This window comes from Portunus trituberculatus, chromosome 47 (genome assembly GCF_017591435.1).
Source record: "Portunus trituberculatus isolate SZX2019 chromosome 47, ASM1759143v1, whole genome shotgun sequence".
In the NCBI taxonomy this organism is placed as follows: Eukaryota; Metazoa; Arthropoda; class Malacostraca; order Decapoda; family Portunidae; genus Portunus; species Portunus trituberculatus.
Window position 1 is genome coordinate 11088049 of NC_059301.1, and position 15000 is coordinate 11103048.

Sequence of the window (15000 nt, forward strand, 5' to 3'; positions counted from 1 at the left end):
ATGTCTCCACTGCCCCGTCTTTCCTTACATTCTTCTGCCACACGTTATTGACCCGCCTGCTTTCACCTGGTCGCGGCTGCAGCGGAGATGGACGCGCTTAAGGTGGAGGTTGTAAAAGGGCAACCTACCTCATTCCTTTGTATTGTGGCGACAGCGGCGGGGCGGTGGAGAGACCCATAGTAACGCTGTCAGGTGTGAATCACGACCTCGTCTGGGTTATCCTCGGCCCATATTTGGTGCGTTGTGGGATAATATGCCTGAAAGAGAGAGAGAGAGAGAGAGAAAGGGGGGGAGAGAGTTAGGCTGGAGGGAGGGTAGATAGATACGTTGATAGGGAGAGAGAATGGGAGAAAGAGACAGTGAAAGACGGAGATAAACAAAGACAAAGTGACAGAGATCGAACATTACGTATGATTCCTCTGTTCGGGGCCTTGTGACCGCTATACTGACCGCCGTGAAGGCCGCTAGTCCGGTATTCACAGGAACCCGCCACGACACAACCCTGACACACCGACCTTTGTTCTGACCCTGGGAAGCACGTAATTTAGTCTCGCCAAGCCCTCCATAGCCTATCTTGTTACCCCTTCACTGACAGTGGGTTTTTGATACTTGTATTATTCTCCTTATTGTATGTATATGCTTGAAAAAAAAAAAAATACTCTTACGACAATGGGAAGAATGCAAATCAGGTGTGTCAGATCTCTGTAACCCTTTCACTGTTAGAAATTTGTATCCATAACTATTTTCAAGTGTTTAGACATTTATGTACTATATTCACTGTAACCCCTTCATTAGTGGGACGCATTTTTACCTTGAGATTTGTGTACAATTAGACTATTTCATTGACATTAGAAAGCGTACATGGAGACTAGAAGATTGATGGCCACAGTCCTCAGTATTTTAATCACCACATGAGTTTCTGTAGTCAGAAGAATGAATATGGAAACGCGTCATGATACTGAAGCGTTTAATAAGGTTTTTTGTTAGTTTTGGCATTCTTTCTTATCATTTCTTTGTTAGACTATCGTAACCATATTAACTTACAAAAATGTTAGACCATCATTCACTTTAGCCTTCTTAGCACATACGTTACCTGTAAAGAACAAAATTAATCCCCTCTTCTTTTTTTTTACTTCCATGCGAATATTTTAACAATGCTTTGAATGTGACGAAAGGACAACCATACGAGTCTAAGGTGTAAGAGGTGTGATTTTAGTCCAGATGGATTTGTGAAGTGATGTTGTGACTATCAAGCCTCACTCACTTCTCCAGGCCATGATTTGTTCAGAACCCCCACGCTGCTAAGTGGATCCAGTCAGACATTGACGATAATGCGACATTAACTACTTGTTCGATTTGTGGCGGTAAAAAGAAGATCCGCTTAAAGATGTTGACATTTTGCGACAAGTTCTCTTTTTATTTTTGTTTTTCGACTTGTTCTGTGCGGATTGACCCAGTGTCATCAACTGTGTACAAGTTTGTTAGGAATGTACACTATATCTATTTAACTTGTGGCGGAGAGAAATAGATCCACTGAATGACAATGACAATATACGGCAGTGTGTTATATTGCTAACTCTATCGACAACATGTTTTTGCTCGACTTGTGCTGGCAAGATGTTGATCGACCCAATGACATCCACAGTGAGAGACTTTATTCTATTTTATTCAACTGAAGTAATAAATCGACTCAATGATAATCACAATATACGACATTGTAGCACTATTTTTTCAACCTCATCTGGTAAGAAATTAAACTTAACAACATCTGCAATATACGACATTGTTGTATATGTATTCCAAGATCGATTCAGTAACATACATAATGTACGACGTACTTTGTATTCTTTCCCATCCTGAGCGCACTAAAATGGCTCCCTGATGCTTGGTGACTGAACGACGCTGAGACTGAAACTAATCCTGAAGAACGCGGTGACGTGCTGCAGGAGAAGCAGCCACTTGAAGATGCTACCAGGAGGTGGGGGGAAAAAAAGACCTTGATAAACACAAACGAATGGCCCAGATAATGGCGCTTCACTTAATGTGGCGGACAGCGGGAAGATGAAGTGGGTTGGGTACGTCACTGGCAGAGTAAGAAGAATATAAAGCCTAGGAGAGTGTCTTGAATATCCCTCTCGTTTTCATCTAAGTATTCAAGTTTTTCAGACGGCAAAAAATAAGCAACTAGAAGGCCGAAGAAGAAAATAAAGCAAGATGCAAAACAACTTTTTCCTGTTAGTAATTCAGGCACGTAATCAAATGGACGGAGGTCATAAAGTATCCTCATGGAAAGCATTGCAATTAAGGATCGTAAGTGCGAAGCGAGGCAGGCTGAGGACCGGTTATGTGCCTTGGGCCGAGTAGAGCAGGCAGGGGGACGGACCAGGCTGGCAGAAAGGCAGGCAGGCAGGCGGGTCACGGCCAAATAGCGATAACCAGGCAGGTCACGGCCGCACCTCATCCCTTGCAGGCAGGTCATGGCCGTGATCTCTGCTATTCGTGTAGCCATCACCTTCACCGTCACCATCACTGCTCACACCGCCATCTGCATACAATAGCCACAGTCACCACAACCACGACCGGCATTCAGACCACTACCAAACCATAATTACCGATACCACTACGTGTTGTGAGAACCACCAGCAGCACTGCAGTACGTCTCTCCTATTACTGTCATTGCTGCCACCACAATCACAATCACTATTTAGGATAATAAAAATAACTAGCAACACAGTTTTTTTTATCACTGCAATTACTACTACTACTTCTACAAATACTACTCCTACTACTACCACTACTACTAACACCACCACCACCACCAGCAACAACAACAACAACAACAACAACAACAGTGAATAGGAAAATTTGTAGGCGGACATGTGCCAATAAAATTCAGGGTGAGATTCTTGGGCCGAGCAGGAATCAGATCCTGTTTATTCACTTTGTAAACATTTTTGAGAAGTCCGGTTCTCTCTCTCTCAACCGAGGCGACAATGAATCCCGCACAAGGAATATTGAGTGGACTTATTGTGTCTGGCGAATGGAGGAATCATGCTAATCCTCAGGACAAAAACAAGCCTCGTAAGTGTCTAGTGATGTGATCATGTTATATTGACATTCCGCGGTATTCATAAAACAATGCTAATCTGGTGTTTGTTTTGACAGCCGCGTCACGTCCTGCGCCATAACTCGCCATGTATAATTCCAGCGCACCCAAGACTCAAGTGGCCGGTCAGGCTCGCTTCCCACCGGGCGGGTCTGGCAGCTTCGTGTCCACCAGTGCCGCCACACAGGGAAGTCGATGGCTTCCTTAGTTTCGCCTCGCTTCGCCGAAAATAGGAAACCGCAAATTTTGAAGGCGAATTTCCTTGTTGTTACTGCACAGGTGATGGCGCTTCTCGTCTTGTTTTCGGCTGCCGGTCTCTATGAATTAGAATCGCAGGTTAGCATTGTATTGTGTTAAATTAAAGACATCTCTTTTCAATGCTCACCTGCGGAGCAGTTTATTGCTTCAGTAAACAAAGTTTTTACTATTCTGGTCATGAAGTAGAGACTAAGATGATGGCGATTACCTCCCGCAGTGCGTCACAGTAAGTGCCGGGTTTTAAAAGGTCCACAAGGAAATCGAGAGTGACGGTGACCTTGCAGGCGACGCCACCACCGAGGTCCTTGAGCCCGAAGGTGAGGTGAACACCACCGTGGTTACTGGAAGTTCAACAACCTGCTCCCCCAGCGGGCTCCTATTCCCCCCAAACCCCTCGGCCCCTCCGTGGAGGGAGCAACGCCTTACTCCAGTTCTTGACCCCTGGTGGTCCACGCCTTTAAGACGCACCACCCGTGCTGGCCCGCCGGCACTGCTGCCTGGCGCGGCCCAAGCCTCGTTCCTTCATACTCGTTTATTAGCTAGTGTTTACTGCTCAGTCCAGTCAGTCAGTCAGGTTCATCTGACGTGAAATCGATGACCCACTTCAATGATTTAAATCGTAATTTTTATGTACGATTATTGTCACCTAAGTATTCGCTCACCATTCCAGCACCTGCACAGTGTTGGGAACGGGATTTTTTGGCCGGTGGGCGTGGCGGCGCGGGTTCCCTGCTGGGTGTGTGATGGATGAGGTGGTGTATTGGGTGATGGCCGCCTCTCTGTGTTAGGATCTGTTGTAGGGTTTTCTCTGCGACGCCTCGTGTTTCGCGCTATTAATTGCTTCCTTGCCCATGACATAATGTGAGCATGTGGCTGGTGTTAGATAGTGATCCACACTGACTCCACACGTGTAGACTATTAAGGGTTTAACCCATTGAATGCTAATGAAACTTGTATTTTTAGCAATTTTACCGAGCAAAAATTAAACAACAGTCATATAATGATATAATAGCATGTATTGCCATCGTGTCTGCGTCACTGATAGTAAACTTCCTTATCATTCTTGTCCTATCGTATTAATTATGCAATGAAGAAAAGATAGATACGTGATCTCCTTTTGCCATGAATGTTATCTTTCTAAATCTTAATGTTAGCCTTTTTATTAAGTTTCTATTAGGCGTCAGAGCTAAGAGAGATTTACGACAAGGGAGTGTTTCTGAGGCGGCATTGCCCTCGCTTCCAATATTTCAGTGGTCACACCCTCTTATAAGAAAACTTGATAAAAAGGATATAACAACTCAGACCACACGTCCTTTATCGGACCACTTAACCCTTACAAGAGGAAAAATCCACGTGTGCCATCAGAGTTACCACTTCACATTCCTCCAGCCTCCCAGGTTGGCCACTTATCAAAAAGACCCTTAAGGAAGATTGTACAGCTGGGTGTGTTGTCCGCCAAATGGCCCAGCCCGGATTCAAACCCAGCCCAGTGGATTTAAGCCCAGAATTACCTGCCAGTTATCAAAATGAGGCTTATAAAATTTCACGCCCAACAGGATAAGATTTTTCGGTCCAGATTACATGTTTTAAGTAAAAGTGTGTATATTTCGAAAGCACCCGGTCTTTCTGTGCCATCGCCGCGTTGTTGACGGAGCCGCAAAAAAGTTATGGTTTAGTGGCCAGCAGGGAAGAGTTTCAAGCCGTAAACCTTGAACTTGTGTGTGTGTGTGTGTGTGTGTGTGTGTGTGTGTGTGTGTGTGTGTGTGTGTGTGTGTGTGTGTGTGTGTGTGTGTGTGTAATTCACCTCGGTCGCCTGCTGGTCACCCAGCCAGTCTTCCCCATTACGGAGCGAGCTCAGAGCTCATAGACCGATCTTCGGGTAGGACTGAGACCACATCAACACACAACACACATCGGGAAAGCGAGGCCACAACCCCTCGAGTTACATCCCGTACCTATTTACTGCTAGGTGAACAGGGGTCACACATTAAGAGGCTTGCCCATTTGCCTCGCCGCTTACCGGGACTCGAACCCGGGCCTCTCGAATGTGAGTCGAGCGGGCTAACCACAACACTACGCGGTGTGTGTGTGTGTGTGTGTGTGTGTGTGTGTGTGTGTGTGTGTGTGTGTGTGTGTGTGTGTGTGTCTGTGTGTGTGTATGTGTTTGGACATAAAAACGTTTTACTTGCTCCTCTTACGTACTAACACTCGTATATATATTTATCTTAACACCACACTTTCTTGCAGTAATTTCAGTCTCCGTTATTTCATTCGTCAGTCTTTATGAACATGTCCCTCGCCTTCCCCGCTGCAGGAACACTATCATAAACTTTTTCTCCTCTTCCTTCCTCCTTTCGCTCATTTTCCGTTACCACCTAATTATCTTCGCAAGGCCTGTATTCTGAAACAGTTTGGCCTTTCATTACACCTATTTTGAAAGTTTATAGGTGTGATTAGTCCGGCTCTCAACGGTGTTTTTATCTCCTTGATGGTGCAAAATATACTTTAAAATCTACGCTTAACTATAACAAGAATCATGAAAACACACTTGACAACTTAAACAGCATCCATTAGAGCCTGTTAAAAGCTACCAAGAACAGTAGATGTCGAAGCGGTTAAGAATACGGACCCCACACTTCACCTTGCACCAACTTCTCTTCTCTCAGCGTCCCTAACACTGGCCTTGAGAACCGCTAAGACATCTTCATCAGGCGTATAACAAGCGTGGCCTGGGAGCCTTAAGAGGAACGGCCTGCAGGAGTAAGAGAAACATGACGCGGTAGTTGGTCCAGCGGATAACATCAACAACGGCAACACCCGCAATGCTCATGACGTCACTTGCGGGAAAAGAAAAAGGAAAGCGAGGCGAGGAGTGGATAGACGCGTGGTTCAGGGAGTCCCTCGCTGTGGTGTTGTTCTTGCAGATCCGGTAACATTACGTGCAGGAAAGTCTTGGTATGAAATGTTGTAGAAAATATAGATGAATGACTCCCAACGGCGCTGAAATCTTGAAACTGTGAGTTGAAAGTGCTTTCTGTACATGAATAGCTGAAAGCCGTTGGAATGTCAATACTGAGAAGAATTGTTTCGCCGAAATAAGTGACCTCTATGTTAGGAAAATAATCGTGAATATAATGCAGTGTCATAAATGTGGTTTTGAAAGTAAAAAAAAAAAAAAGGAATGATAGAAACAGAAGCCATGTCACTAATATCATGGGTCTGTAAGTTGAAATAAGAAAAATGCCTTAACTAATGTAATCAATTTGGAAGAAAGTTGAAGAAAAAAGTGCGAGTCTTTCTTCAGCATCATGTTAGTCGTGACGCGGCGCTCCTCGGCCTCCCGAATTGGCGTGAAGAACTCCCCACACCCCCCCGGGGCCAGTGGAGCAGTGAAAGCAGGGGTGTAGCAGGGTCATAATTGGGTCAAGCCACCACTTTCTCTCTCTCTCTCTCTCTCTCTCTCTCTCTCTCTCTCTCTCTCTCTCTCTCTCTCTCCCTAAACGTTGCTGCTCTACTTGTATTCGGTCAAAAACTCGCCAGGTTATCTTTTTTTTCTGACTTATATAATAACATGTATTACCCTTGATATATTTTTTTTGGCTGCGCTAATAGTATGTTTTCTTATTTCTTAATTTTGCCGTCACATGAAAATCACCGTTACCCTCCCTGTCCTACTGTTCGGCCACATTATCAGCAAACCTACCGGTACCGTGGCACCACCACCACATTTTCTCATACCACTATGTCGATATTCACTTCCTACTTGAATCTAAATGTTTTGACCCGCGCACGGCCTATTGTCAGCTTCTTCCTGCTCCCTGCAGGTGGATAGCGGCCATGAACCTCGGGGTGGACGAGCGTCCCAGTAAGGAGGTGGGTCTCACCGCCCCCCAAAAGATGCGCTGCGGCCCCGACACCCGCGACCTCAGCGTCCCTCGCGCATCTGGCACCACCGAGTCAACGGTTATAAAGGATGGTGGGAGAGACTCCGCAGTCCTTGGCCAGTGCGCGTGCGTCGCGTGTCTCTTGTCTCTCCCGCGCTACCTGCTCACATTTCGGACAGGTAAGAACTTATCCTTCAGTTTATGGACGCTTACTTTTACATATTTTATTACTTAGAAGTTACTCTTTCTCTGTTTACATATATAATGTCTTCTAGTGAAATTTTATGTGCCACTCGTCTTCGCTGGAAACCTTTGAGGTCCTCTGATATGGTTTAGGAGACAGGAGATAGGCATAGATAAAGGTTGATCAGTGCATCTTCCGCTCACCCATTCACCCATTCGCACACTCACTTGTATCAAGCCACCACATGTCACTGGTGAAGCAGCATCGAGACTGTGGCGTACTCCAGTCACCATACTTGTATATGTTTTTAGATTAGATGATCATCTACAGTTCTTAATCATAGGGAAAGATCCTCCTCTTTCGATACGCCGCTCATTGCCAGGCTGCGTGACAAGCGGGCGCGACTCGAAAACAGATTGCAAGGTATCTTAGCAACAACACGTGAGTCAGACCTCAAGGTCGACGCTCAGTCTACAAATTTCTCGCTCTAGGAATGAAGATAAAGATTAAAATATTTAGAGAGAATGAATATTCTTTGAGAAATACAGTTCATTATGCTGGAGGTCCACGGAATGTTATGCTTGTGATTCTGTTATTGTCAAATGTTTAAAAGAAATCAATAGCTATGGAATAATATCTTTCTGTAAGATGTTAAGGAGTTCAACCAGTCCCACATACATAAGACTGAAATATATGGATAGTTATAGAAGAAAAGCTATTTATTGTAGCCCTCATGACCATAAGTAACTCTCGCAGTAGTCTGCAATGTACATAAACGCAGAATAAGTCTTGCCGCTTGTCAACCAGGGTATAATATGAGACAGAAGCGGCATTGTGAGAAGAGATTTTCGACGCTTACCCGCTCATTACTGTCCCTGTGGCAAGCTCTGCGTCAGGAAGCTGTCCCGAGGTGGAAGTAGTTAAGTGGTTGATTTGCATTATAATATAACTAATTGAAATATTCCCTCGCAAGCCAAGAGGTTAATGTATTATGCTCTTGGGTTAAGAAGCTCCAAGCCTTGTATATACGACAGAGGTAATTATGGTAAGATAAATAGATAAGACGGTAAATCGGCATCCGAATTGCGACTTACAACAAAAAAAAGACATAAAACTTGTCCTGGTTGAGGTTTGCTTGTACAGAGTTTACGAGACAGTTTTATCTCATGATTTATTGAACAAGACTGTCAAGGAGAATTTCCCATCAGCGCCCATCATCCTCACACCTCCGGTAGTAAACAATTGGAGCTGTAGCGCTTAATATGTCATCTTCTGTCTCATTATGGCTCTCTCATCATTGATATATTCCCTGCTAATCATCTCATTCGAGTAAGTCGCTGCCTCTCATTACTGGAGGGCCCTGGTGGGTGGGGAGGGGTGGCTACAGACACACACACACACATACACACACACACACACCTCTGATCGGTCCGTCTCTTACATTGCATTCGTCGTTCACTTCACTTCACTTTTTACCTCGCAACAGTTTTTGAATCCTGTCTGTCTGTCTGTCTGTCTGTCTTTCTGTCACTGTGCTGCTGTTTATATTATGACTCCCTCGACTCTCTCTCTCTCTCTCTCTCTCTCTCTCTCTCTCTCTCTCTCTCTCTCTCTCTCTCTCTCTCTCTCTCTCTCTCTCTCTCTCTCTCTCGCTCTCGCTCTCTCTCTCTCTCGTCAAGCCTTCAATCAGTGTTGCCCAGTCCGGTATTGATTACTTGACCACAGAGACACGTTACCTGCCACTCCTGCTAGGTATGCTCGGCTTGCTTCCCGACACTAGCCTGCTCTGCTCCCTGCTCGCTATGAGTGATGTTTGGCGCGAGTATTAAATGTGCCGTGTTGCTTAGGTAATATTGGAACTGACAGGTAATGGTGTGTTTGCTCTTTGTGTGTGTAGGTGTGTGTGTAGGAGGTATGATGAGAGAGAGAGAGAGAGAGAGAGAGAGAGAGAGAGAGAGAGAGAGAGAGAGAGAGAGAGAGAGAGAGAGAGAGAGAGAGAGAGAGATGACAAGCAGTAACATAGACCGACACAAACAAATAAACTGGCAATCAAACAGACAGGCATATGGAGAGAAAAAAAATATTATAACAGGAAATTTTGAAAGGCAATATAAATCAAAAGCGTAAAAAAAAATGATGTCATTAAGTGAACATGATAAGTTTATACCGCTGGGACTTGTACGTGTCTCTCTCCCTGTGCATTGCCGCGTCTGTTATCCGACCAATTGCAAAACAAGACCTGTATAACGCCATCCATCAACACCATTGGTTGCCGACGTCCCCAAGGGGTGATCTGCAGACCTCATGCATACACAACGAGAACACTAGTCTTCCGCACATCGACACATGCTCCCCCTCACTGCCACTCCCTCCACACACACCCACTCATACCCGGCCCTTCCCATCACCAAACAGGGCAATCCAGTATGCATCCACCACTCTGCCGGTGCTACCTATATCGAAGCACACCCTAAAAGCACACCAACGTCACACAATTCTTTTATCTTTCTCCTCTCGTGCCTTTGCTTCCCTCCGTACCAGAGAGAGAGATGAAAAAAATAGCTGATCTTTCTTTATCCTGTTGTTCCATTATCTTCTCTCTCCTTCCTCATTCCCTGGACTCCATTACCCTTATTAACCCCTTCAGTACCATGGCACATTTTCTTATTCATTCTTACTATTTGGTGTTTTTATACAGCTTCAGAAACTTGTATGGGTGATTGAAATAGTGAAGACTGTGGCCATTAATCGTCTCACCTCCATTGGTCCTTCCTAATGATAATAAAATTGGCTAATCATACTCAAAATTCAAGGTAAAAAAGCGTCCCAGTACTGAAGGAGTTAAGATTTTATTTCCTTGGACGGATTCTTAATTATTAACATCCTTCTGGTGTCTGTATTCACTTTGACTCTTGTACCTAATTAAGCATGACTGCCTCCTCCTCCTCCTCCTCCTTCTCCTCCTCCTCCTCCTCCTCCTCCTCCTCCTCCTCCTCCTCCTCTTCTTCCTCCTTCTCCTCTTCCTTTCCTTCATCAGGAACGCAGGAAAGCCTTGGTTCACTTAAGGTTGTCTTTCTTTTGCTCGTTTTTGGTAACCTTGACTCCTTCACTCCCCTATCGGCTTTAGTTCCAAGTACGTGCGTCTCTGCCTCTCCCTCTCTCTTCCTCTCTCTCCCTCTCCCTCTACCTTCGCCTCCCACCCAGCTCACCCATGTCCAATGTAGCTGCGTGAGTTTTGCCTTCCTCACACAGCACTCAACGTCTCCCATTTCCGTGTTGGTGATTTTTGTTTTACTGTTTCGCTCTCGCTGTATTTCTGTGCCTCTTTTCTGTCGCTCTGTCTTCCTCGGTCTCTCTCTCTCTATCGGTGTCTCTTTCTGTCTTTCTGTCTTTTTCGGTCTCTTTCTCTGTCTTCGGTCTTTCTCTCAGTCTCTTTCTCTTGGTGTGTCTCTTTCTCGGTGTCTCTCAGCCTCTCTCTCTCTCTCTCTCTCTCTCTCTCTCTCTCTCTCTCTCTCTCTCTCTCTCTCTCTCTCTCTCTCTCTCTCTCTCTCTCTCTCTCTCTCTCTCTCTCTCTCTCTCTCTCTCTCTCTCTCTCTCTCTCTCTCTCTCTCTCTCTCTCTCTCTCTCTCTCTCTCTCTCTCTCTCTCTCTCTCTCTCTCTCTCTCTCTCTCTCTCTCTGATATATATCAATTATACACTTCTATCTCTCTCAAACTGAGTTATCTTTTTGAGCTTTCTTTTAACACATATATATTTCATTGTCGCTGTGAAGGTTTTTTCCTCTCTCTAGATATCCCTCTTTCCTTTTATCATTTTCTCACTTCTGGTGGCAGGATATCTCTATAAGAAAATATATTATCCTTCAGAACCTGCTTCTTTCCTTACCGAGCTTGAGAATACATTTTTACACTCGTTACCGAATCAAATATGATCAAATAATATCGAGACTCAAGATGTCCAGATTTTCCTTCTTGTTCTCACTCCCCGCTTCCATCGAGACCCGAGTTGATTTATTCGCAAACAAGTAGTTCTTCCTCGCCGCGGCTCATTACAGTCTAATTGGCCACTGGCGGAGCAGGAATCGCCGTGAACCTGTCGTGGGAGGGAGTACCGTCCATCCCTCAAACCCGGATAAGCACTCAACACGGCTGGAGGGGGACTGACGACTTACTTTGTGTGTGTGTGTGTGTGTGTGTGTGTGTGTGTGTGTGTGTGTGTGTGTGTGTGTGTGTGTGTGAGCGAGATCTTTGCTGTCATGGTGGGTGCAATGATCAATTCTCATAGACTTGATTAACATGATTTGCGCCAATTGTTCTGCTGCGTCGCTCATGTTTTTAGTCTCTCTCTCTCTCTCTCTCTCTCTCTCTCTCTCTCTCTCTCTCTCTCTCTCTCTCTCTCTCTCTCTCTCTCTCTCTCTCGTGTGTGTGGCTCCTTCCTCTGTTTCTTTTGGTTCTTGCTTGTATTTTTTCCTTTGTCTGTTCATCTTTGTAAACTATTCTGTTGTTTGTTGAAAGAGAGAGAGAGAGAGAGAGAGAGAGAGAGAGAGAGAGAGAGAGATATTAATAATGCATATGAAGATAAAAAACAAAAAATAACCCAGAAACTCTTCATTCATTCATTCATTTATTTATTTATTTATTCATTTATGTTGTGTGCATTACATGAGATTTGTAACTCTTGTGAGCAACACATCGGCTATAACGTAACGGGTATATATTTAACGTATATGTACGTAAACTATCAACTCTCTCTAATTATCCATAACCTTGCATTTATAGATACCCAGACAAACCGATAGACAGACAGCCAGACACAAACTTGCATTTATAGATACCCCAACAAACCGATAGACAGACAGCCAGACACAAAGACAGAAAAATGATACACACGAACGCGCGTAAACTTACAAATAACCAGAAAATAGTGTGTCATTGCATCGTTTTTACCCAGAACACGTGTAAGTCCATCGCGGTGACATGTTGTTTACCAGCACACCACCAGCATACAAGGAAAGCAGGCGAATACCACACCGCAGCACCGTAAGAGACCCAGATATTCATGGGGCAAAAAAACCCTTCTGACCCTGCCCGGCATTTCCTCATTAACCTGGAAGACAAGACGGAGGAGGAGGAGGAGGAGGAGTATGGAGAAGTAAGAAGAAGAAGGGTGAAAGAAGAAATGGCAGGAGGAGGAGGAACAGGAGAAGGAGGAGAAGTAAGAAGATTAGTAGGAGAAGAAAGAGTAGGAGGAGAGCGAGAGAGAGAGAGAGAGAGAGAGAGAGAGAGAGAGAGAGAGTGAGAGAGAAACACCCATCTGGCTACATGCTGCACTCCTAACCTGTGACTTTTTATCCATTGCCCATCTGACAGTTCTATTCTCGACAGTTCTATTGGTGACAGCTCTAATGGTGGCAGTTCTTTCTTTGATATTTCCATTTTTAGCATTTTTTTCTCCTATCAATTATATCTGTCAATTATATTTCTGATAATAATATTGCTCGTATTCATATTCCTGTCTATCAACGCCTCAGAATTGCATCGCCAATTAATCCATTTCTAGTAATCTTATCCTTGGCTGATGTATCATTGTCAGCTCCATCACTGACAATTCTATCGCTGACGTCCGGTTGTTGACAGTGGTAATTATCCCTTTGATTGATGATGATTATACGATTTGGTTGTGGGAAAAATAAGACCACAGCCATTAAAGGGTTTCAACTGCTAGACCACTTTTTCCTCCACTGTTTATTTTCTTTTTCTCCTTTTTTTTAAGATACTCGGTGAACTATCGCCACAACACATCGCAAAATTGTCATGGCTAGCTATTCAGAAGACGAGGTGATAGATGTTGGTAGACATTGATTTACAAATACAGTGGTAGATGACTGGAAGTAAAGATGACTGGAAGGGACTTAGTAAAGATGACTGGAGGAGACTTCGTAAAGATGACTGGAAGAGACTTAGTAAAGATGACTGGGAGAGACTTAGTAAAGATGAGTGGAAGGACTTATTAATGGCGATGGTGCAGAGTTAGCATGAACCAACAAAGGATAGTTCGACCTGTATGAGGAGTGACGACAGGTGTGTTGGGATCTGAATGTTTTGCACGGGCTTCTTTTGGGAGTCTGGCATCTCAGTTTGCCTTTTTACTTAATTGCTTTTGTTGCTCTTGGCCAGTTTTTTACCCCCTGACATAAAAAAAAACTTCGCTAACATTATTACGACCTTGTGTTAGTCTTATTTAGCCGAAGTAACCATAGCAATAAAGAGAGACTAAAGGAGAAGAGTGACGTCCAAATAAGGCGAAGTCAAGGCAGGAGGTATCAGGTATCAGGTGATGAGATGAGCGGGAAACCCCACTTGCAGTCTCCCCCTCTTCCTCATTCTCCCTATCTTTCTCCTTGTCTTGTTCCTCCTTACTTCTACCCGCTGAGTCTCGGGCGATAACCTGCTTCTCCTTGTCTGCGGACTTTCAGCTCGCCTATCGAAAGCCCCACAATTACGGTACAGTTAGTCCTGGGATCGCATTAGGAACCTGTGTGTGTGTGTGATACCCTGCCGAGTCCTTACGGTGTTTTAGAAAGCCACCCGAAAGAAAGCGGGAACCGGCCAGACCACGTTGGATGAACTGACATGGACGGTGGTTAGTGGAGGTATTATGATATTATTGTGGTTACCGCGAGAGAGAGAGAGAGAGAGAGAGAGAGAGAGGGGGAGGAGGTGAGAGCGGAGACCAAGGAAAGACATTAGTGCGTCGAGAAGGAAAAGTAATGTATCTTCCAAGGCAACAACTGTCCTCATGTAATTGGTCGTTAAAGGCACCGCACTGCCGATACCGTCCCTAAAGCAGGTTGGGCGCGCCAGGTGTGTGGGGGGAGAACACGTGTAACAAATCCATGTGTGGGGTATCGGCGCCACTCCTTTGTTCGTCCCATTACCAAATATTCGTCCTAAAACTTTCTTCTCTCCCTGAAGTTTATCCTGGAAACGACCGTGTCAGGTGGTTGGCCTAAGTTTTCGCTACAAGTTTGCAGAAGAACCGGTCGTTGGTGGAATGTTTATTAAAAGACTTTCATTCCTTCCTCCGCTTGTCACATTGTTCCTTACCCTGTCTAGGGAATTAAAGGACTGAGGAATATTGTTATCAGCGAGGCAGCTTGGGTAATATGTTAGTGTGGTGAGACTTGGTGCACGTTAACAGTGATGGATGAGGGCTAAGAGAGCGCCAATATTCTGATCTAAGTTACTGAAGCATGTGGGAAGGGAATTCATAACTGTTCCTTTATAAATCCAACAGTTTACCGCGGTCACGTAATTCTTTTGGTACGTGAAGGAAAATCGTGTATTCTCAAATATATATAAACCCTCCATCGCTGCCAATCACCTTCCGCTAGAAGAAAAAAGAGAGAAAAAAAAAACTTAATTATATTCCCATGAAATTTATATCCTCCCAAAAGTAGAGAAATAAAGAGATATGATTGAGTTTTGATTGGCTGTAAAAAAGGAAATAAATATACAGACAGATGAGGAAACTTAGCCCCTAAAAAGTGCTTAGCTCATTTCAAAGTT

General features: G+C 44.5%; 1 protein-coding gene across 1 annotated transcript in view; it reads left to right on the plus strand.

The window, feature by feature from the left end:
- Positions 1–7300: 7300 nt before the first annotated feature.
- The window catches only part of LOC123520815, a 26727-nt gene continuing 19027 nt past the window's right edge, over positions 7301–15000 (plus strand). Inside the window, exon 1 of the mRNA XM_045283438.1 lies at positions 7301–7427. Coding sequence (XP_045139373.1) covers positions 7338–7427 — 90 coding nt within the window. The 5' untranslated portion in view covers positions 7301–7337. The remainder of the gene's footprint in view (positions 7428–15000) is intronic.